General features: G+C 42.3%; 1 protein-coding gene and 1 long non-coding RNA gene across 4 annotated transcripts in view; one reads left to right on the top strand and one right to left on the bottom strand.

Moving 5' to 3' along the window:
• Positions 1 to 21,345, bottom strand: part of LOC138117124 (transcription initiation factor TFIID subunit 4-like) — a 161,173-nt gene extending 139,828 nt beyond the window's left edge. For both annotated transcript variants that reach the window (XM_069027157.1, XM_069027158.1), the window contains exons 1-5: positions 20,230 to 21,345; positions 16,379 to 16,551; positions 2,792 to 2,923; positions 1,850 to 2,077; positions 851 to 973 (exon numbers count right to left, since the gene is read on the bottom strand). In XM_069027157.1, coding sequence (XP_068883258.1) covers positions 851 to 973; positions 1,850 to 2,077; positions 2,792 to 2,923; positions 16,379 to 16,551; positions 20,230 to 21,259 — 1,686 coding nt within the window. In that variant the 5' untranslated portion in view covers positions 21,260 to 21,345. The remainder of the gene's footprint in view (positions 1 to 850; positions 974 to 1,849; positions 2,078 to 2,791; positions 2,924 to 16,378; positions 16,552 to 20,229) is intronic.
• On the top strand, positions 20,043 to 23,870 carry LOC138117126 (uncharacterized). Of its 2 annotated transcripts, XR_011154524.1 has the most exons (3): positions 20,043 to 20,186; positions 22,155 to 22,331; positions 22,472 to 23,870. It is a non-coding gene; the product is annotated as an uncharacterized lncRNA (long non-coding RNA). The 2 variants fall into 2 exon arrangements; XR_011154523.1 differs by lacking the exon at positions 20,043 to 20,186 and having other exon boundaries at positions 21,529 to 22,331.
• The last annotated feature ends 800 nt before the right edge of the window (positions 23,871 to 24,670 follow it).

Genomic DNA, 24,670 nt, shown 5'->3' with positions numbered 1-24,670 from the left:
AAGTTTGTAAAAGTTAAAACATGTTTCTACTGGAATCACTGAATATGACTGTTGAATGGCTCACACCTGAAAACGGCCTTAGGCTTGTCTATAAGATACAGACTTCTCTGGCAATGAATTCAAAGAAATTAATAGCAACTACTTTTAAATCCAAGTTCTTCATAGACTATTTACATTTCTTTTAAGAAGACTGACTGTTTTCCCAGCTCCACAGTAACATCTGTCTGCAGCTCATTTATACAATTCACTGCAGCACCTGTTGCACTGAAGACTGCAGCAAGTCCAGCCTTTTTCTGGGCCCAAGGACTCTGTCTAAAACAGCTTTGCCACTGGAAATCCCCGTGCCACTAAGGCTCCACACAGGGGCATCTGTCTGCAGAACAGCTGAAAATCACCAGCTCAGGAAAATACTTTTCCTTCAGTCCTAGAAACCCTAACCCACATTGTGACACCGTGTATCTACAGTCGTTCTGTGCTTCAAACAATTAAGAGCCTGTTGTTTCAGAAAAGACCAGGGTTTAGAGGAAAAAAAACCTTAATGAATCCTCAAGGAAAAAATCACGCATTTTACTAAAGAAATAACTAAAATATTACCCATCAAAACAAGAGTGACTTTGACAACTGCCTAGTAAATACTTCGCTGCATTTCCCCTTCCAAAGACCAAGAGGAAGTCTGCCTTTAATAGATTTTTTTAATATATGTAATGTACAGAATACTGCATTTTGATGAAGCCCAACCCCTTTCACTTTCATTACAGCCAAAAGAATTGTTAAGATCAAAGCAATAGTTTTCAGCATCCATAAATAACAAGCTTAACAGACAACTGACAAAAGGTACATAAATATTTACCAACAAATCTTGAACCAGAGCTTTCACATTGCGGGATGTTTCTGGTGATGGTGAGTTATGAGAAGCAAGTTTTATAAGGGTAGCTAAAAAGTTTTTGCATTTTTTCACATTCTCTTGCATTTCCTGGAAAAGCCACAGAAAACAAGTATCAGCTCCATGCTATTTTTCCATCACAATCAATGCATGCTCTGACCACTACAAATAAGGAAAAGGATGAAATTTTTCCAATTCAGACAGGACATATGTAAAACATGTTTGCAGCTATTTTGCTATTACTGCTTGTTACCTGAGACTTTCTTATCTTCTTTATGTAACTGAACATCACAGCTCGCAAATAACAACAAAAAAATTGATGAAAGAAATACGTTTTATATTTTACAGTCTGCTTTGGTACAAATAACCTTAAATATGAGAAGTAACACAAGAATCTGCTGGAGATGCATTCCTCTTTGAGATGCCCAATACACAATGTACAAACATTCCCCAAGCTATCTTCATTTGTTAAATTATTGATTCAATATGTTTTTGTACAAAGCAGCTACAGCAGTAAAATCAAATTAGAAGTCTTCAAATATCATCATATCTAATCTTTTTTTCATTAGTAGTAAAACAAGCCACTGTTTTTACATGGTGTAATTGCTCCAAGAAACAGAAACGTCACACTTCAGTGTAACCATAGGTGTGAGGCCCAGCAACAGGATAATCATGAAGTCCACAGACCGAAGGTCTGACTGTTCTGCCTGCAGGATCAGAATAGTTCTTTCACTAGTGACACATACAAGGCAGGATGGGGAAAGCTAACCACAAGTGCTCTTCCTCCCTCTCAGAATTTGTATCCCATTTAGCTGAAACCAGAGAAGGGGTTTTCCTGTTTGTCCAGTATTTGTTCCATCAGGGGATACATGCTTGCATGAAGAAAAAGCTCTTCCTGCTTCTGAATAGACCCAAGGAGTTCCTAAAGTACTAAGAAAACAATGTTTCCACTATTTTCAAACTTGCCTGCGATACAACCGTAGTTCCAGGCACAGGAGAGCTGGGAATGACCAGGGGCTGTGCTGGTACCTGTGCTGCTGTGTGAGGGGGGAGTGGCAGCCGGGGCTGACCTTGGGGCTGGGCTGAGCCCTGGCTCTGTCCACCAGTGATCACTGCAGGCTGTTGAGAAGCTGAAGTTCCCGTTGCTACTGTTGTCTTGAACAAATTTTGAGCACTCGTCGTAGCTACTGATACCTATTAATATTTTATATTGAAAAAACAGGTAATTATCTTCTTTTAATTCTTTTACTCAACAACTGCATTCTTGAAAGGAAAAGCTTGTTTTGGTGACACAGTGACACACAGCACACACCACAGCCCTCAACAAGGACAAACACAGAGCAGTTCCAACAGTATTTATCACTCCAGCTGATTTGAGCTTTTTCTTTAAAGAAAATTAGCTACCCTGAAATTTGTTATCATCTAGGAAACAACAGAAAATAAGATCTAGGCTATCACTCATCACCTGCGTAACACAGTCTGACTACACATTCCTTATTAATTTCTAGGATTACATTTGCAATAAAACACTAAAATTCACTTTCAAAAAACCAGGTAAATCATAAACTGATAGAATGGGTTGGGTTGGAAAGGAACTTAGAGCTCATCCAGTTCCACTCCCAGCCATGGGCAGGGACACCTTCCACTACCCCACATTGCTCCAAGCCTCCAACCTCTGTCCAACCTGGCCTTGGACTCTTCCAGGGATGGAGCAGCCACAGCTTCCCTGGGCAACCTGTGCCAGGGCCTCCCCATTCTCACAGGGAACAATTCCTTCCATATATCTGCCCTAAATCTCCCTTCTGAGTTCGAACCCTTTTCTCCTTGTCCTACCACTACAGTCCCTGCCCGTATCCCATACACAGGCACTGTTCCCTGAGCCCCCTGGCTCTGGCTGTCCCCACTGACCGTGGTGTGTGAGAGCACAGCCCCTCCTGGCAGCGTGGCCGTGGCACTGACGGGCGCGGCCGTTGATGGCACCACCTTGGCTTGCACGGGGAGGCCCAGGCGGACGCTGGAGGCGGCCACGGATGTTGGCTGCTAATAAAGGAAACACCAGCATTTTATTATTTTTTTAATAATAGTGATTACAAGAATAAATAATTAGTAGTACTGCAAAAAAAAGAAAAAATCAAATCTAGTTTTGTGTTCTTAAATATATCTATATATTCACAAATACTGGAAAAACTAGCTTTCTCATGTTCAATGACAGCTTTGCAATATTTCTCCTAAAAGCCATTACTTGTGCAGCTATATGGAAAAAATCAGAAAAAACAAACGTGACCTGCAAAAAAATTGATGCTCTATTGATGCATTAATTCAGTTGTAATATTTACACGTCAGTATTCATCAATATTTGAGTCTATCATTGCCAGTAACACATATTGGTCCTCTTGGTATTTACTGGCCTGTTCTAGTGCTTTTTCTTTATGAAAATTAATATGGACAGAAAATTTAGAAAGAAGAAAAATATTCTTAAAATAATTTCAGATTGAATTATATAGAAACTAACTTGCACAGAAATGAAGTCCAAGCATTGGGAGAACCTCTGTCATAGAACACAGGCTCTGTACCCAGCCAGCAACTGCAAAGTGCAGACAAAGGAAAATGACTGACCCACAGCCTTTCAGTCAGTAGTATATTCTACAGGTCAGGAAATTTATCATGTTCAGCAAACATATTATTTATTTTCTGATTTACTTTCATTGCAAGACTGAAATCTCTTGCCATCTTACAAAAGGACAAGATCTAGGAATTAAAAAATGTCTCCAAAGAAGTTGCTATTTAATTCTGCAGGAATGGAAATACCATTATAAATTAAATACATCACACAATATGGCAATTATGACAAAATAAGAACCACTCATTAATAAAAATAGAGGCCACACTGGCATCTTATAACTTGCATTTATTAAGATTTGCATTCACACACTCAGAAAAGACAAATTTTCTAAGTGGATAGAGTAATAAATCATGGCTGATGTTGCTTCTCACAACATAGAACTAGTTTTCCTTGATTTGCATTTTAATTTATATTACTCTAAAATTCATATTTTTATAAAGAACTGCTTATTTTAGATTCATACATTGTCTATTAAACCTACATAAAATACTGCTTTAAAGAACATCCAGTGTATTCTAAGATAGCTCCAAAAGGAACAGAAGCCCAGGCAGGCATTCAAAGCCCCAAGCATTCCTTACAAATCAGTCCAGCAACATCATCTACCAGATATCAATCTTCTGTACTTGGGGGAAAAAAAAAGAGGAAAGAAAACAAATCAAATAAATCTACCTGACATCTGAACAAACCCTTTTTTTGTTTGTTTGTATAGCTTTCAAGATTTTTAAAATCTTGACTAGGGATGTCTTCCATCCTGAGACAGCCTAGAGACAATAAACAGCATCATCATGAAGAGGTAGAATTGTCTGCTATTTTGGAAGAAGGACCATATAAGCTTTTTCTGCTTTAAATACCCTACACCTCTTTTCTCCATTATAAAAATGACCAAATATTTTAAAGTACAGGTTGAGTGAAATTATATCTACCTGATGAGTGTTTATATTTAAAATATAAATATTGTGTAACTTGTTTGCTTGCTTATAATCAGTTTCCAGCCTAAAAACACAGCATGACTGTGATATCTGCCCCCTTATCAGTCCAGGCTTGCAGAAGTGAGGATTTAGGAAACAAGCAGATAACCAGGGACACTTCTGGCAGCTACTTGGTTCCAGGCAAGACCTGCAGCCAGAAATCCACAAATATATAGTGAGATTACAAGCCAGAGAATTTTTGTCAGCTAATAAATGCCCATGATTCATCACAGGAACATACTTGAAAATAAAACTGCACATAATTAAAATATAAGTGTTCACTATTATAATACCCAACTAAGAATGTATTCCAATGTGCCAGACCTCAGCAGCAAACTCTGAAACTTGAAGGCTAAATTCACCCTTGGTTTTAAGAATCAATAGTGACAAAAGCCTCTGATAGAAAATGGCAGTCAAATCTACTAATGTGCTGGATATGAAGAAATCCCTCACCACCAGAGAACTGCAAACAAAGTAATGCAATAGTTTACTAACGTGGTTCCAAAACTCAGAAGGGTTGAAAAGGTAAGTGTGAAATGAGGGGATGAGAAACATAACAAGGAACTAGCCTGGAGAAATTCTTAAATACCATGGAAATGATCTTCAAGTGACAGCTACAAGTTGCCAGAAGACACTCTAAAGATTCCCAACACGAATGCCTTGAGAATTGATAAAAATTATTTAGAAACAAAAAGCTGTGTTTTCTATGGAAGGAAACTTGTAAACAGATCTCATGAGAAATAAGTCAAAAAGAAAACAAAAATTATCAACATTATTTAAAAAAAAAACATAACCCAATGTGTCAAGTTCCTACTGGAAGAATCTGAAAGGATTTATGATGCTCCTTAAGGAAAAAATGGTTTGGTACAATGCTATTAAATTCTGAAATTACCAGGAAAGTTAGAAAGAAATACATTTTCACATGTAACTATTAGTTTTTATTAGATAAATCAGATGTTTTTACATTCCCCAAATACATCAAGGTAATGTTGAAGAGACTTTTGCCCTGTACTCAGACCATGAATGAACACAGTCAATAACCTGCTACTGATGTCCATGGGGACACTGGAGGATGCATTTGCACACAGAGCTGAGCTGGCTCTGTCCACACAGCTCAGAAACAGGGAGCACAGCACAGTGCTACTGAGGAAAGGAGGATTTCAGAAGGGACAGCCTGGGGTGGGGTGTCCCAAGGTTTGCTCTGCCTTGCCCAAGTCACACAGGTAACACAAAGTGACTCCAATTTCATGGTGCAACAAGTGACTTCCTTCCACTTAGGCAGTCAGAGCATATTAGAATTGTTACAGTGTCCTGTAAATTCACTCCCTAAACAACATCTCTGCTTTACTTCCCTTCTCCCCAGAGCTCTGGGCACATGAATAGAGAGGCAAAGCTTGGGAGAGAATCCATTGCATCTGCTGTGCACAACCTATCTGCCTCTGTACTTCAAGGAATACACAAGGCTGCTTTTGAAAAAAACAAGTCACTTGAATATGGAGAAAACAGTCAAAATAGCCAAAGATTATTTGTCACTGCCAAGGCACAACTGTACCAATTTTTGAGATTGCATTCCATATTCACAGCTTTATCAAATGAAGCCAAAGTATGTAAATCCTTGGGAGCAAGTTTGGGATACACTTGTATTTTGTACTATAGAACCACCTACTGACCAACACTCCAGGTACCAGCAGCACAGGCTCTGTACTACAGAGCTGGAGAGCTCAACTTTTGACAAGTTAGTTCCATACATTTTTCATCATCATTCCTGTCAATAAACTTGGCCACTATCAACCACAAAAGGAAGAAAATACCCCAACAGCATTTGAACAAACACTAACACAAAAGCAGGGCCAAGTTTTTCACAATACACCTCTTTACATCTTCCAATACATGGCTTCATTAAGCGTTATGCAAAACTCAACTTTAATTAGATTTTTAGGTTTAAATTTGCAAAATCTGAAATAAAATTCAATTTTATTTCTAACCATTAATCTAGAAGACTTCTTATAAACACAATAGACCAGGCTAAGAAGCCATCTGAGATGCCTCAAACAATCAACAGCCCTGTTTAACAAAGAGAAAACTGAAGTAGGATCACAGACACTGGCAGAAGCATAAGCTAAAGGTCAAATCTGGGAGCTCACTTGTACTGGGCTGTCATGGCCAGGTTTTGGTGGTGGGGTGGCTTCTGTGAGAAGCTGCCAGAAGCTTCCCCTGTGTCCAGCAGAGCCAATTCCAGCCGGCTCAGGACAGACCCACCCCTGGCCAAGGCTGGGCCCAGCAGTGACAGTGGCAGCAGCTCTGGGGAACATCTGGGAAGGGGGAGGAAATCCCCGAGGAATTGCAGCTGGGTGATAGCAGTGGGAATTTGTGAGAGGAGCAGCTCTGCAAACCCCCAGGGCAGGGCAGGGCAGGGCAGGAGGGCCAGGAGCTGCTCCAGGAGCTGCAGCTGAGGTTCCCCTGAGCCCGGGTGCAGCCCAGGGAGAGGCAGCTGTGCCCCTGCAGCCCCTGGGGTCCAGGATGGATCAGAGATCCCCCTGCAGCCCCTGGGGTCCAGGATGGATCAGAGATCCCCCTGCAGCCCCTGGAGGGCCCCACACTGCAGCAGGGGCTGCCTGAAGGAGGCTGTGACCCCGGGAACTCCACGCTGCAGCAGCTCCTGGCAGCACCTGTGGCCCTGTGGAGAGAGGAGCCCAAGCTGGAACAGGTTTGCTGGCACAGGGGACCCAGCTGGAGCAGCTCCTGAAGGACTGACTGCACCCCATGGAAAGGGACCAGGCTGCAGCAGCTCCTGAAGGACTGACTGCACCCCATGGAAAGGGACCAGGCTGCAGCAGCTCCTGAAGGACTGACTGCACCCCATGGAAAGGGACCAGGCTGCAGCAGCTCCTGAAGGACTGACTGCACCCCATGGAAAGGGACCAGGCTGCAGCAGCTCATGGAGTTCGATGTCTCCTGTGGGAAGGACCCCACACTGGAGCATGGGAAGAGTGTGAGGAGCCCTTCCCCTGAGGGGGAAGGAGCAGCAGAGACAACCTGGGATGAGCTGAGCACAGCCCCCATTTCCCATCCCCCTGCACCACTCAGGGGAGGAGATGGACAAAGCTGGGAGTAAAGTTACGCCCAGGAAGCAAGGAGGGGTGAGGAGAAGGTGTTTTAAGCTTTAGCTTTTATTTCTCGTTATCCAACTCTGATTTGGTTGTTAATAGATTTTTTTGTTTTGCTGTGTCAGTAACTGGTGAGGGATCTCTCCCTGCCCTTATCCTGACCCATGAGCCTTTCCTTACATTTCCTCTCCCCATCCAGCTGAGGAGGGCAGGGATGGAGAGGCTCTGGTGGACACCTGGTGTCCAGCCAGGGTCAACTACCACATAATCTTTGAGTAACTAACTCATACAACCTTTCCTACAGGCATGCCTGTAGCCCTAACTGCTATTAATCCATCATAACACTCCCCATTAGCAAACTCTGCTTCCTGAGACTTAAAACTTCTGAAGAGTTCATGGAGAAACTTGATGCATTTATTGACTGCCTCTCAATTCCTTTGGTTATGGTTCAGATGAACAGGCACTTGAATGTCAGATGCAGAGAAGTTTGTTATCAGAGATTTGATTTTTTTTTTCAGCCTGGTAAAAATACAGTGAAACTGACCCAAAGTATCATCCCTTTAAAAGCTTCACATTTGCACACAATTTCAGAAAATGACTGGAACTGGAATCTCCAACAGGTCAGAGAGCAGAGGCAGAACCTCCACTGCCACCACAGTATCACTGAGTGGAGCATGAGAACCAAAGCAGGGAGATGTTGCTCTGTTCCTCATATGCACAATGTCCCTTTTGGGACAACAGGGCAGGAAGACAGGACTTGGAGCAACTACACAGGACAGGGAGAGGAGCTTGGGGCCTCAAGAGAAAACCTTCATAAACCAGGGGTTCTAGCTTCAAAACCCCTATTGCTGAAGCAAATACTTATCAAAATACTTTCTCATGCTCTGGTGAAGTGGCTGGTTGTTCTGCAATCACTAGGTTTCATCCAAAATATCTGGTAAATAAAAAACAGCTGAATTTTGGCACTTCAGTTGTATTCTACTCCTGCCTCAAGTGCTTAGTGCTGCCTGCAAATACAGATAATCCACTGTCATCCATACTCTTATGCAATGTATTTATGAGTGCCCAACTTGCAACGTTGGAGTTTGTGACCAGGAGTGGCCATGGCTCCAACTGAAGGCAATGAAGTCAAACTGAACACAATAAATTAACCAGCATTTTTAATTTCATATTTAAAATAGAGACAATTAGGTTCCATTTCCTACTTACAAAAGGAGGCTAGTAATCCCCTTAACTGCATTGTTGAGAAAGTTGTTACAGGGATAAGTTTCACAAGAAAACCTGCTTGGTTATTAATTCCCACTGCAGAAGGGCACAGCAAGTAAGCCTGAAGCAACTCACTGAACAGTGGAGGAAAAGATATTATATAAATCTTCATTAATTAGGACTGTTCAGCCTACACACCTTAGAAATTAAAAATAACACTAGTATGTGGTCATGCAGCATAATGCATATGCACGAGAGCCACTGTGAGTGCTCAGGAACCTCCTTTATAGCATTTCCTAATCTTTGCACATTTAAATTTACAGCCTTACTAACATTTGAGTGCTTTCTAAGTTTTAGAGCTAAGTGTTAATGCTATAAAAATGTAAACAGTATCATTTGTAAGTACTGAAAACTTATTGTCTGCTTATACAGAAAAGAATCACTCATCATGAAGGAAAAGAAGGAAAACTGTTTTGTGGTTAAAGCACAGTAAAGACCACACATTTCTTACTCTCTCTGACCTCCCAACTCACCTGCCCTACTATCACAAATGTATTCTCCAGAACATTGCAAAGAAACCCAAAAACCATCTATACAAAAGAAATAGTATGGGACAGCTTACTTGATGATAATGGCACTGCATCTTAGCAACAAAAAAGATTTATCTATTTGCTTAAAATTTCCGCAAAGTGTAAAACAAGCATTGGTCAGAAAAGCAAAAAGAATGTGAAAAACAGTAAGAAAAACAAGAATCAATAATAGTAAATAAATGAGAAAAAAATATAAACAGTGCTGAAAACACAGGCACAGTGTATGACCAGACCAATCTCAGATCTGAAAGGCTCTGCTTTAGCAAGAACAGCAGCTTGTGAATGATCAGCCAGGCTCAGACTGCCCTCAGCACCACAGTGAGGGGACAGACTGAGCTGTTGCTGCTGCTCAGAGTGTTCCACAGCAGAAACACAGCCATGGCCACAGCAGGGGATGCAGCACCCAGCACACCATTAAAAAACTTCTTTTTTTCATTTTAAAAACAGATGCTAAAGTGAAATTTAACAGAAAGTGAGTATTGAAACACAGAAAACAAAATAGTAAAGCTCATGATATAAACTTCAAATTCCAAAGAGCAGAAGTTAGAAAAATGCCTGAAGCAAGAAAAAACAAAGAAAAACTGTCATTTTCTTAAAAAAAACACCAAACAGACTGTTTAGACAATGAAAACAAAACTCAAGTGATAGCTAATCATCTTGGTGGCACAAGTACTGTTAAGTAACCCACTTATATGCCTAAATATCTAAATACTAAGCCATCAAACTTCACACATAACTGCCTTTTCTGATCACAGAAAATGTACAAAGAAACTTAATACTGGAAAACACATTTGGAATCAAACTTGAAACAAAAACACTGGTAAACTCTGAAGCCAAATCCACTTTCAGCAGCAGTCCCGTGAAAATTCCAATACACACTCTTTCACCTGCTTTGAAGTTCCAATAACAGATATTCCAAAATAAAATATTATGGGCCAGGCTAACATTAGTCTTTCCTGTATGATATTCACTTTATATTCTTAGTCTACAGCAGCACTTTAATTTTGTGACTAACATAAAATAATTGCAATTAAAAATAATTTGAAATAAACAACTTATTTTTTGCTATTTGTTTATTAATGTAAGCCCACCTCGGCATTAAGATACTGAAAGCCAGTGAAAAAAATGCATCAAAGGCATGAAAAGCCATGAAATGCACAAATGAAAAACACAGATAAACAAAAGAAACACAGCAAAGGAAAACTAGATGGCAGCACCTCCCTATTTTTCACAATTTCACAAGTCTAAGATTCAAAATAAGGAAGCAAAAATTTAATGCAGTCTAATAACCAGTTTTAAAATACCTCTGAATTTATTTATTATCTCTGAAGAATATAGTAGTGCAAGCAAGCCCACACTGTATGAGCTGCTCATAATACAAGAACCCAGGGTAGAATTCTTCTAAGATCAGTTTAAGTTCCAACAAATTATGGCTTGTTTCCTAAAAATCCTATACCTTAACTAATATTCTAAAGCTGATAAAATTTTGGCAGCATTAAAAATTTATTAATATTCATCTAAAATTAATATCAACCAAAAAGTAAAAGTAAACTAAAACTACAAAGAGAAAATAGTTAAATTAAAATTATGCACAGCTAAGTCAAAAACATCCAAACCACGTTTTCCAAAAGAAGCACATTATCACCTGCCCAGTACAACAAACTTGCACTTTTCAATGTATACAAAGATTATTATAATACTCAGGGAAGACCAAGTACTTCCATGCAAACCCTGAGATACCAATTTAAAAAAAAACAAGCCTCTTGTAGCTGCACATGCAGCTGCACATGAAAGGTGTTTTTAATATACGTCAAGATTTTGCAATTTTTCTCTAAAAAAAACAACACATCAGAGGACAATTGCAGCTAAGAGTAGTTAATAGCACAGAATTGTAGTTTCAATTAGGTTGGAAAAGGCCTCAAAGGTCAATGAGTCCAAACATTAACATCCCCATTACAATACTATGCAATCTTATAATTTGAACTAAACTAAAACTGTTACATGGTGCAATTGCACTTACTCAGGTTTTTCCTGAATATTTTAAAGAAACCAGAAAGACTGTAAATGGAAAAGATCATTAAAATATCAAACACATCTATTACGGGCACTTCTCTCAACCACTGCTCTCTGTACTGTTGTTACATTCAGGTTCTGATTCTTTTGACTGAATGTGTTTCACTGCTCCTCTGTGGTGACTCTGCTGCAGATACTGTCCATCCTCCTGGGACACACGTCCACACCCCAGCACCTTTGAGCTCGGCCTTAAGCTGATTCCAGCTCAGACCCTCCCTACAAGGTACGTGCTAATCCCCATTTGCCAGTTTTCCAGAATCCCACTAAGAATGGAGACAATCAGATTCCATTCATGCTTTACACAGCAGCAATTGAGAGGAGCATAACTAAATGTCTAATCAAAGATTACCCCACCTAAGAGTCAAGAAGAACCCAAGTCTTCCCTTCAAAATGGATTTGCCTCTCTCCTCCCACGAGCCTAACACAGAAGTGTACCCAAAGCTGTACATCTGCCTCTACTCCTGACAGCTGCAAAAAAACAAGACAAAGGTACTACAAACAGCAGAAGTCAAGTAACTTAAATAGCAAATTCAAGCAATCAAAGAGTGAGAAACATCAGATTTAAGTCTGCTGTGCAACTCAACTGTGTGCCTTGACTGCCCAGCTGAAGCATTCATCATGGAAGGACCAGAATTCACAGCACACCCACAGGAGACAGCAACGTAGGATCAACAGGAAGTTATGGATCTTAATCTTTCTGAACTCTTGTGTTTTGCACTGCAATCCAAACACATCTTTTTTTAAACTGGGGGAGGGAAGAGGGGTGGCTCTATCAATTCCCTACAAGGGTCAATACTACTGTATACAGATACTTGACTTCTGAACCTTCAACAACAGAATACATAAGGATAGAGCCACTGTCTGTAAGGAAAGCCTTTACTTAAGCCTTACACGAATTCCTCAGGGGAAACACACTACACTTTCCTGTATCTCAGCAGCTTCCATTGTTCTCAGGGGAAGTGGCTCCTTCCTCACATACTGTCCTGGATATTGGCCTAGCTGCTGAAGCCAGAGGAATTTTCAGGGGAAACCTGGTTCATTTTCCTCCACAACATCGTGGAGAAGATCTAGCAAATGATGGCCCTGGGTATGGAAAGAAAAATCTTGCTGTAGTACCCAGGCTGCAGAAGTGGTTCAGAATCTGAACAGCTCTGTATATATTGATCAAGCCAATTTTATTTCAGAACATTTATAGCATTGCCTTGTTTTCCCCACCTTTTTTGAGAGTGGAGAAATTACACAGCTTACAAGGAGAAAGAACCAAAGAGCTTTCAAATTTAGATGAACACTTGGTAGTTTTTCAGACACTCCTCCTTCTAGTTTTAAAAAAAGTAATTCAAAATCCGTTTTATGTTCTCCAGTTAGCACTTTTTAACATTTCTTAACGAGTTGCCAAAAGTAACTGCCAGCTTTTGCAATTTCTTTGGCATGTTATTTAATATCCTGTGTTTTACACCTAGCTGTATTGCTCACAACAGACTTTCTCATCACAATAATTATTTAAAGTGTACATACAAATGAACCCTGAAAACAATCACTTAGCTGAGTAACTTTTGACACCTGACACAGGCTAAAAATTAGGACAATCTGGAGAACAGCAACCATAATACCCACAAAGCATGAAAGCCATGTCTTCTTCTGACACATTCTTCATAAGATATTATTTCCTAGAATCCTTAAGGCAGACTGCAAAATTCCACTTGTTCTGACTTTCTACATAGGTAAAAGTAGGTTAAAGCACAAACTCAGTGACTAAACTACAATGCTAAGCTCTACACATTTAAAGCACCCTACATTTTAATCCAAATAAAGCTATCTTAAAATAACTGAATAAAGATAGAGTAATAAAGTTGAGCTCTGCACAGTAAACACCAACCATCCCAATAACATCACAGAAAAAGGTTAAAACTCCATAGCCTGCCATGTTCATCCATCTCACATAACGCTCTGCAGGACTTGGGCACTTCATGTTTATATTCTGTCTTAAGCTCACGGCACCAGAATTTTCCTGTGTTTCAGTCACAGTGGACACCATGACTCTAGAATATTCATACTCTATATACATAAAAACATAGGACATTAATTTTGATTCATTTTAAACTTCTGGAAATTTTAGTTCACTGAATTCAGTTTTCTGACCACCAGAAAGAGTTCCTGAAAGAAAAAAGCTCAATTAAAAACTCTCTGAAAAAATTATTTTTCAGTACACACAATTTCCTTTATTTTAGAACTTGATCCCTGAATTGACTAACTATAATGACTACTCAAACAAATAACTGACATTTCTAAAACCTTAGCATAATATTTATCACTGAACATTTCATCTGGAAAAGCAATGAACAGTCTCTGGTTATAAACCACCCACCTAATCAAACAAAAGTCTCGTGTCTAGTTCTGATTATATAAACCTTTAGAATTTAAATCTTTACAGTCTTGTTTTAAAAGGCTGTCAACCACAATTTTTAAGGAACACACTAAGGTCAAACATATATAAAACGTAAGCATGTCACAATGAAAGAAGACTCTGCAGATCAAATGCAGAGTCAGGGAAGTTCAATGTAAATTTCCCAAGGGCAATATTAATTATTTCTTAACCCTGTTAATTACAACAAACACAGAAATTATGCAGCACAGTTTGGGCAGCTACCACTAAGATTTTCAAAGGAGATGAATCCTGACAAGCTACGACATCATGATTCTAATCTCCCTACACTAAAATAATCAAACTTTTGCATCTTGCAAGATATTTACCATTCTTAAGGCCTTGCTGGCTTCCTCTATTCTGAATCAGCATGTTAGCACTAGGCAGTGTAAAGAAATCTCTACCATGCAGTGGGGTATTTACCTGGGCAGAACCCTGTAAAAAAGCAATTACAACTTTCTAATACCTGAACTCCTCCAGATTTCAGCTGCCTCTACGAACACCTGAACATGCAGTATCCTGTTGGGTTTATTTTTACATAAATCCATCAAGTAGGATTATACCCCTTCTGAAACATTACCTGCTTCATACAAGCAGAAAACAGCTGCCTGAGATCAATGTAATCTACACTTGCTGTGCACACATCTTAAGGCTGACTTTGGGATCCAAACCCCAGACTGAAGCCAGAGCCAAGCAGGGGGTCTGCATTTATGCACACTTCCTAAGATTCCATGTGCAGTAAAGGCTATTCCTCAGAAGTCTTCAAATTACAAACAATTTGTTAATATCTGTTATGAATGCTTCCACATTGAATTTTAATTCAGTATGCCGGCCACATAAAAAACTAACAGTATGGAAGAAAAACAGCTAAAACTAACAGACTTAGATTCCATTCTTGGTACAGTCCCACCATACACCTTCTGTTTTACATTTGCACATGTGTCTCAGGAGCCATTGCTAGAACGTGAGCTGGTAGTAACCATTAAAGAAGTGATTGTACTTATTCACAAAGAAAGTCCTCAACAACCAAATTCAGATATACAAATTCAGGAATTGGCTGCAATTTTGTTGTCATTAAACTAGTAAAAAAAAAAAAATCTGTAAATGAACAGAGGCTTATCTCTGTGGTTTTTTTTCCTGGAATACATTTCTCTTTGAAGGTTTCTACAAGTCTTATTCTTCCAGACACCACAAATTTAAACACTATATGGCTGCCTTTTCTGCAAAGAGGCCTTTAACAAATTTCATCCAATACTGCACTTATTTCTTTTTTGAGAGCATAAAGTTTTTCCAAGTGTTTCCAGGCTCTCATTTATGTCTTTCCTGAGATACATTCCAGTGACCCACAGTCTTCCTAGTGACACTCACTTCTAAAACTTACACTCTAGTTTGCTACTCCCTGGTTTGTAGATTGGCTCATGTTACTATTTTCAATTCTGCAAATTTATTCCAGCTTCCTTTTATTGTTTTCAGTTTTGAATTTAACTTAAAAATCTTTTAGACTATAAATATGATGCAATACATAAAACATATAATGGGACAGTAATCAAATGCTAAATATTGGGAAATACCATGTTGAAACTAATTCAAGCAACTTCTACAACAACAAAAAAGTTGTAAAGGCTCCTTTTTCATCTTTCCACACAGAATTACTTATCACTTCTGCAAACACAGACCTTAGGCAAAACTACCTTAAACTCTGCCTATCACTACTATGGCACAGCAACCCTGCACTAACATCCAAAGATGTTTGCCTCCACATTTTAGTAAAATAGCTCAGTTCTAGCCCTAAATGGCCCAAAGTTAAACTGCCTCTCGACAAACTTTCAAACCGATGCAGCCTTCAAAGAAATTAAAAAAAAAAAAAAATAGGGGCAACCCCCTCCACCCCAACATTCACCCTAGAAAATAAATCAGCTCCAAGTTTAAATCAACACACTCCACTGATGAGTTTGGGACAGGAAAGCACTCTATCCTGTCAATCCCTAGAAAAAGGGAAATGTACTCACAACAGACAAAACTTTCAGTGTAGACAGATCACACCTAGAGGCAAATTAGAAGAAACAAATCTTTTTTTGAATAAAGTATATTTAAAAAATTATTTTAACATTATTGCAAATCCTTGGATACAATGTGATTGGCTTTCTCTTTTCTAACGTTCAGTGAAATTAGCTATCCTGGGATTCAGCATGCTGGGATATAACAGTGTTTCTGATTCAGAGCAGCAAGGGGCACTTATTAAACCAGTGATACACAGTCCAGACTAAGACTGAGCTTTGTAGCCTCCAATCATCTCTCAGTCTGAACACAGTCTTAAGAGGCTCTCTAAGGCAGACTTTTTCCTTAAATAAAAAAAAAAAAATCCTAGGCCTCATAAAATAAACTACATTTGAATAAGTATTTCCTGTTTTCACAACAAAAAGGAGAGGAAAGCTCAGTTGCAGAAACATACGAGGTTATAATGTGTAAGACATAAGGCACCGAAGTGAAATCAAGCTGGACATACCTGAGCTGTTGACAGGCGAAAAACAGGGCCAGTTGTGGGCACAGAAAGCCTGGGTGACAGGCTGGCAGGACCCTGTCCCTGTGTCTGCACTTGAGCCTGCATCTGAGCCTGTGCCAGAGCCTGCTGGGGCACCATCACGAGCTGTCCAGCATCCGTGCGCACCAGGACCATCCCTAGTGAAGGCAAGGGAACAGTCACTACACAGTGAATAACAGCAAGAATAACATATAAAGAACTATCTAACCACAGAATACAGAGTAAAATTAATGTATAGCACTGTACATTATTCTCTATACTGTGTCTTTTTTGATTCTTATGTAACACGGAATTTTATTTCCAAGAAGAAAAGGAGCCCCCACTAGCAGACCCAATTCAGTTTGGAATTTAAATAACTGCAGTTTATGGCAAGCAGTGATTAAAAAAGCAGCCACTTGAGTGTTTGGGGGACAGTGACTTCTAGCAGTCTAGTCAGGGTCAGGAGAACAAAATTAGAAACAAATACTCATTAAAAGTAAACTCTAAGGACAATGCAGCTGCTGGGAACAGAATTCAGTATATGCATACCAGGGACAATGACCCAAGAGCTTTACTAAACAACAGCTTATGAGTACACGCAAATATTAGGCCAGACACACTTCTGAGCATACAGTATTTGAGATTTACTTAACGTTGAGCATTAACAGATTAATCTATTTGGTACCACTTTGGGAGGCACTACCTGCAGTTTAAACAACAAACACTGTCAGCCTCAGAGAACCAACACAGCTCCTCAGTACACAATGATACGGTGCAGCAATTTCAGAAAATTGGCAAGTGTTTTCTAGCATTTTCTGGAAGTAAATGATAATTTTTTCAGATTATTTTCTTGTAAAACTCCTCACAAATAGAGGCCTTCTACACAACAGAGCCATTGCCATCAAGCTGTGCCCTAAGTTTTGTAGTCAGCAGGTCGGAAAAGGGGAGACAATGGCTAAGTTGGTCCATCTGGAGTTTCACGCTTATTCAAGGTCTCTGCAAAGCATGTAATGTTCTTCCTATAGCTCACTCACAACTAAGAAGCAGTTCTCCAGACAGATTACTTTAAAAGAATTTCCAAGTTATTCCAGAATACATTTTAATAATTTAACCTAGATAGGACACAACAGGTCAAATAAACAGAAAAACATCTTGGCTGCAACTACTAGAGAACCAAAAACTAAAAACCTAGGAAGTCATTTTATTCTGCTGATAACAGAGTCAGTAGACACTGTTTCTGCAGCTTATCTCTATGTGCAAATTGCTTCATATACTTTTTTAACTTTTCAAAGGAAAATGAAGAAGGTAAAATCTTATATCTAATTCTAAAGGTAAAAGCTTACATCCAATTCTAATTGTTAACTTCCCAGAGGAAAAAACCCAACACCTTCCTAAAGGGACACAGTTTGCAACATATCCTGAGGATAAAGAAATTCAAACACTATTATAACAAATCTCAGAACCCTACAGTAAGAAAGTCTTTCTTTCAGTCTGACATGGAAAAACAAATCCCAATCGTGGGTTGAACACGTGAGAGAACTGCAGCACACATAAAAGCCCTCACTCACAGAACTGGGTGCTCCCAGCCAACCTTTCCTCCTATAAACACAAACAGAAGGCAAATTTCTGCCACTATAAACTGAAGATTTGTGGAAATCAAGGTTTAAGGTAACAGGCATACAGAGCTACAGGAAGAACCACATCCAAAAGCCATAATAATAACTCTCTTTCAAAGCCAAGAGTAATTTGAAAATTAAAAAGTTGAAAGAAACTCATTAAAAACTGATCTAAAAAGTAACTTTTAAGATCCATTAGGCATTTAAGCACTAAGCTTCACAGTTTATATTTGCAGAAAATCCTGCAAGCAGATGATATATTTGGTACATGCCATTCCTAAACCATCTGGACACCCCAATATGCCAACTGGCCAAATGGGTTATCACTTCTCTGATTATACTATGAACCTTATATAAAAATCCTCATAGGATAATGCCTACCACACATTAAAAAAATGCATGTTCTATTTGCACTATACAGATTCACTGGTGTGGTCATAATTTATCTTCCCATTTTCTAAACCTAATTCTGAATAGAGAAAAACTGAGTGGAAAGGAAAAATTAATTGCAACACGTGCCACACAGCCTCAATCAAAGTTGCAGACACAATTGCTACTATAAATGAATAAATGCTCATGTGTTAACCTTATATTTTAATTCAATTTAGAGGACTACAAATTCCTGTTACTGAGCAGCTGATACAAGTTAGAATCCAGTTAAAGGATGACACTAATTTTACCTTCCTGACAGACACATAAAGATGAAATAAACAACTTATGACTATTGTTTGCTAAAATAACCTGTTGTCAAAAACTGATACTAAATTTCTGTTTTATATAGAAGTTTGTTATATGGGAGTTTCGGATTAATTATAAATTATCCACCAAGTTAAAAACTCAAAAATAACATTGTATTTTTTGAATAACTTCCTTTTAGAACATACTTTTAGAACATATTATCTTCATGTTTATGCAAATTTAATGGATTTCCAACTATCTTGTAATAAAATCAAATTCTAATTAAAACTTTCTAGTGTATTATTTCCAAAACATTTTCTAAATCCCAGATAAGACTGTTTTCAAAGTTCCATTTTCCTTCTTCTGTTTGAAAGTAAGTAACAGATCAAAGAATCGACACGATGAACTTCAGAAACTGTGTGCAAAGTTACAGTGCACACTATCATCTGCATATAGTAATCTTCAACAGATTAACAAAGGGTGTCAAAGGCTAAAGGCACCAAAGCAATCTGAACAGCAACTTATCTGTTTCAAGTTAGTTGGGTCTTCATGAAACCACCAAGATTTGTATGTTTGGAGCATCAGACTCTGGAGGATTTTTCATAAACTGGGGCCAAATACACAACTTCTAAAAGTCCACTTAGAAGCAAGCTTCTACACCATCACATTACTGCTCTACTTAGGTAATAAATATCAAATATTTTAAGAAATAAGTTGGAAGAACTAAGTTATTTCAGACTACATCAATAGGTCCACATCTTAACATGCCATTGGTATTAACAGGAGAAAAAGAATTAGCTTAAAATTAACTCCTAAATCAAGAAGATATGAAGATACCCACGTTTTTGCAACATGAAAATCTAAGCAGGGGACCACAGTACCCTTCAGATGAAACAATATACAGGTTAAGAGTAGGAATCCTGAGTCGTTTGGTTAGCTAGCAACTTTGCTGAACTTAAATTTTTAGTAATTAAAGTTAAGGAACCTAGAGGAGTACAAAGAGGACACAGCAGTTGCTTTACAGTTGGAAAGAAAATCTGGTCACGTGAAGACTACCCTCACATAACAACGACATTATCACAATTACTGAAATTATAAATTTTAGATTACACACATTTGCCACCTGGTTCACAGCAGAAGACATTCTTTCAAGCAGAAAAACTTTTCAGGACCACCAAGTGTAAAGCAGAAGCTAAAGACCTTCAAAACACATATAAAGTTATTCTTAGCTACCACTCCAGCTTTTTATCCGGTGTCCAACTACACCATCACAGAGTAACTCACCGTGACTGCCGCTCTCCCCAGGACAAAACCAGTAACTCACCCAACAACAGCTGCAATTACTCTGCATTAGCCGTACCAGTTACACCCTAATTAGCGGCAGCCTGTTCGTCAGACGGTGCCCTCAGACAGGTGCCTCTTCTTTGGTTTCCAGCACATCGAGCAGCGGGGACATGACGGCTTTGGAGGAAAGGAAAGCCCTCGGCCAAGAGAAGAACGTTAGAGCGAGCGGCGATGCCGGGAGCGCTGCGCACCACTTACCGGGCGGGATGGTGAAGCCGGGGGGCAGCTGGATGGTGGTCTGCGGCGGCGGCCGCACGATCAGCTGCGGGGCCACGATCCGGGGGGCAGCGCCCAGCGCCGGCCGCGGCGACACGGCCTGGGGGGCGGCGGGCAGGGCAGCGCCCGCCTTGGCCGTGACCGCGGGCTTGGGCGCGGCGGGGGCCGCGGGGGCCGGCGGGGCCGAGCCCGGGGCCGGCGGTGCGGGCGCGGGGCTGGCGGAGGCGCCGAGCGCGGTGACCGCGGGCAGCGCGCCGGCCGCGGGCTGGGGCTGCGCGGCGGCGGCCCCGCCGTGCCCGCTGACGGGCGGCACCGCGACCGCCCGGGCCCCCGCGCCCTCCCCGTTGGGCGCCGCCTCGCCGGGGCGCGGCGCGGGGGCAGCGGCGGCGCCCTCGGCCGCTCCCGCCGCTCCGCCGCCCCCCGCCAGGGTCCCGCCGCCCCCCGCGGCCCCGGGCGCGCTGTCGGCGGCGGGCGGGCTGGGGCCGGGGCCAGGGCTCCCCGCGTCCCGCGCGGCGGCGGCTGCAGCGGCCACATGGTTGTTGACAGGCTGGGCAGGGGCGGCGGGCTGCGGCGGGGCGGGCGCGGCGGGGCTGCCGCCGCCGGGAGCCGCTCCATGTGATTGCTGCACACTACTACTGTTTACACTCGCTCCCCTCCCCGCCGCCGCTGCCGCCGCCGCCGGGGGAGACGGGGACGGGAGAGGCCCCTGGGCGGGGGCTCGGCTCCCCGCGCTGCCGGGGCGCCCCGCCACCTCCCCTGCCCCGGGCGCGGGAGGGGGCGCGGGGCGGCCGTGTTGCTGCCGGCCGGGGCTGCTGCCCCCCGCCAGGCTCCCCTGCTGCGGCTGCGGTTGCTGGGACGGGGCGGAGGTCCTGGGCGGGGGCGGCTCGGCGGGGCCGCGGCCGCCAGCCAGCTGCGATTCCAGGGATCCCACCAGGTCGCTGAGCGCCTTCTCGTCCACCTCCTCGGAGAAGAGCAGCATCTCCTCTAGTGGGTCCGACGCGCCCGCCGCCATCTTGCGCTGAGCTGGGAGCCGGCGGCGCTGTGCGCAGGCGCGGGGCTCTGCCGCGCGCAGGGCACCATGGGAGGGGCCGCTGCCTCCGCCCCGCCCCGGGGCGGGACCGGGACCGCTCCAGCGTCCCGGCGGGAGCGCGCCCCGAGCCGCGAGCCGGGACCGGGACCGCCCGAGCGTCCGGGCGGGAGCGCGCCCCGGGGCGGGACCGGGACCGCTCCAGCGTCCGGGCGAGAGCGCGCCCCGAGCCGGGACCGGGACCGGGACCGCCCGAGCGTCCCGGCGGGAGCGCGCCCCGAGCCGGGACCGGGACCGGGACCGCCCGAGCGTCCGGGCGGGAGCGCGCCCCGAGCCGGGACCGGGACCGCCCGAGCGTCCCGGCGGGAGCGCGCCCCGAGCCGGGACCGGGACCGGGACCGGGACCGCCCGAGCGTCCGGGCGGGAGCGCGCCCCGAGCCGGGACCGGGACCGCTCCAGCGTCCCGGCAGGAGCGCGGCGATCGGCAGGTGCGGCCGCCCAAGGGGAGGGCGGCGATGCCCCTCGGGAAGCCGCGGGGCGGCAGCGTGTGCAGAGAGGTGCCGTAGGGATGGATGCGGGTTTGGAGCAGCCTCCCTGACCCCCGAGTTCCTCAGGGGCCCGGCAGCAGGTGCCGGAGGGATGCGGGCTGTGGAGCAGTCTCCCTGCCCCCGGTGTCCGCAGGGACCGGGTGCTGCCGGCCCTGCGCCCTCCGCCGTGTCCCGGTGAGGCGGTGGCGGCTGACGCGTCCCGCCGCGCCGGGAGAAGCGAGCGAACCGCCCCGGCTGCCCCGCCCCGGCCCCTCCGCGGGATGTGCAGCGGACGGAGCTGTCCCAAGCCCCAGGGCATGCACAGCTCACGTTTGCACAGCTCTGCTTTGCAGTTTTACCGGCGTCCAAAGCTCCTGCTCCACCCACACCAGAACGGCTGCAGTGATACTATTTCCTAACGGGGACGCTGTTGGCAGAAGATTTGGAAAACAAAAATAAGGCTCTTTGCATCACCAGAGCAGCTGTCCTGGCATGCTGTGTTCCCTTAGCATCCTCGCGGGAAATTTAAGGTAATTAATTTTGTTGCTAACACTTTTGTCATCGCGCTCCTGTGTGCCCTTTTCCCATCAACGCTTCCTCACACGTTCTGAAATAACTTTTAAGAGAAAGACAGTGGTCCTAAATAATTTTTTTTTTTAACTAATGACAGGACACTGTCTTCAATAGGACCCTCCAATAAAAACATTTTCCCCTATGAATAACACGCAAGGGATAACCATGGATTTGTGACCCCAGCAGCAGGCAGCAGCTTGGATTCCAGATCTGTCTCTGCTGGCCTGCAATAGCATGAGTGTCTGCAAACTGGAATGTACTGGAGCTGCTGCTCTTGTAGTCTGAAAAGGAGAATCATTCCTCATTTTGTGATCTCGCAGGGTTTTCCAAAAAACTGAAAAAGGTGCCTCAGTGAATACGGACATTCAATTGCTCAATGCACAGGTAGGAAGGAGTGGGGGGCTCACTCAGCTCCTCTCCAGTCCTGGCTCAATCTGCTCAGTCCTACCATGTATGACTTGCTGGAGCCACAAGACTGAACTGCTCCTGGCTGCTCTGTTACCCTCTGTTTACCCTCTGTTTCCTCTCAAAGGAGGTTACATTTTTATTCAGGGTAGTTTTTCCTGATTGTCCTTTAGGAGCAAGTTTATGATGATTCAAATAAACCACTTTTAAAATCTGTTAAATATAGGTTGCACCAGTTTAATTACGATAAGATTAAACATCTCTTGAAATTAAACCAGTGCATATTTCTTCAAGAAGGTAGCCAGTAAAAATACTGAAGGTCCAAAGGCATGGTAGGATGTATGAGTAGGAGATGGTCCACTGTGTGATGGTCCACTGCAGGAATGGGAAAGTTTATGAAAAGCACCATTAAAGGTACACAAGAGATCTGTAGATCAAAAATTTGATTAGAAAATGAGCATTGTTTTTGTGGAGTGCTACAGCTAAATTAAATTTGGATTTTTAACAAATGTTTCTACCTGGAAGTTTAATTAAAACATAGTAGACATTATGATTCAATTTGCTATTGCACAAATATAAAAAATATTCATTTGGGTTGGAAAAAATGTAGATCTATATTACTTTTTAATGAGACACACACTTGATTGATTTTATCAGAGAACATTCCATGCATCCCTCACTTAGTTGCCCTGCTCCTGGACTTCATTTGCGTATGACCATCTCCAGAGTTCTCATAAGAGAATGAAAAGTTAGACACATGATTCTGCAACTAGTCCTGACTGTGAAACAAATTTTAGTGTCTATTTTTCTAATACTGTGGCATTAAACTGGGTATTTCCATAAAAACCACCCTGGAGGAAACTTAATTGCTTTGTAACTTTAGAAAATAAAAGTGACCTTCCCACTGAAAGGAGAAAAGAGCAAGTATTACAATTTGAAGGTACATTATGTATGGGTAATCTGTAAAACATTAATTTGTATTTCTTCCCACTCACCTCTTAAATTTAGCCATTTTAGTTATATATAAACACACAGGGTAAGGAAGTTTAATATAATGTTTTATTTAATAAAACATGATGTATACTGACTCACACTGGACTTCATTCAAGTCAAGAGCTGAGGACACACCTAAGAATGTTTATAAACTTGTTGCTGAAACTGGCTTTGGGCCTGAGCTTTTACACAGGGAAAAATACTTCTAGTAAAGTATAGAATCTCTGTGAACATTTGTATTCATTCTTCTATTATAAAAATATTTTTCAAATATTTTCATGCATTTCATCACAGAAAACATTTCTGAACATATTTGTTGCTCTTTCATTTTTAGGAGTTATAAATGTACAGAATAAAACAAAAAGGAAAATCAAAGAGACCATTGTGATCATCTAATCTGATCTTTTAAGATACAGTATTTCCTGAATTATTTTTTGTATGAGCTAGAGAATGGTCTTTAGGAAAGTTAACTTCCAACCATGGTTTCAAAATTGCCTGTCAAAGAAAATCCACCACAGAACTTGTTGAGCTGCTCTTCAGTTCTCAGCACTGCTCAGCCCTGGGCCCTGCTTGCAGCCCAAGTTTGTCATTATAACTCAGTACACAGCAAAATCCCCCTGCCATGTTCAGCTGCATGGAATGATGACAGGGCACGGGGACAAGTAACTGACTGTCTTCTTACAGAAGTCAAAGGGCTTAGAAAGTAGCACTGTTTTCCTGCTTATATGTCATGGGTTTGTCTCATATACACAATTTCAGTGCCTTCAATTATACAATTTTCCCATCTTAAGTTTAAATTTACCATCAAGATGGTACCTACTAATTCAGATAAGATTTTGAGATAGCTTCTTAAAATGAAGAACTCTTTACCTATATTATTGAAATTCACTTTACACTA

Source organism: Aphelocoma coerulescens, chromosome 11 (assembly GCF_041296385.1).
Source record: "Aphelocoma coerulescens isolate FSJ_1873_10779 chromosome 11, UR_Acoe_1.0, whole genome shotgun sequence".
In the NCBI taxonomy this organism is placed as follows: domain Eukaryota; kingdom Metazoa; phylum Chordata; class Aves; order Passeriformes; family Corvidae; genus Aphelocoma; species Aphelocoma coerulescens.
The sequence above is the reverse complement of the archived record's forward strand: the minus strand, read 5'-3'. Positions and strand labels throughout refer to the sequence as shown.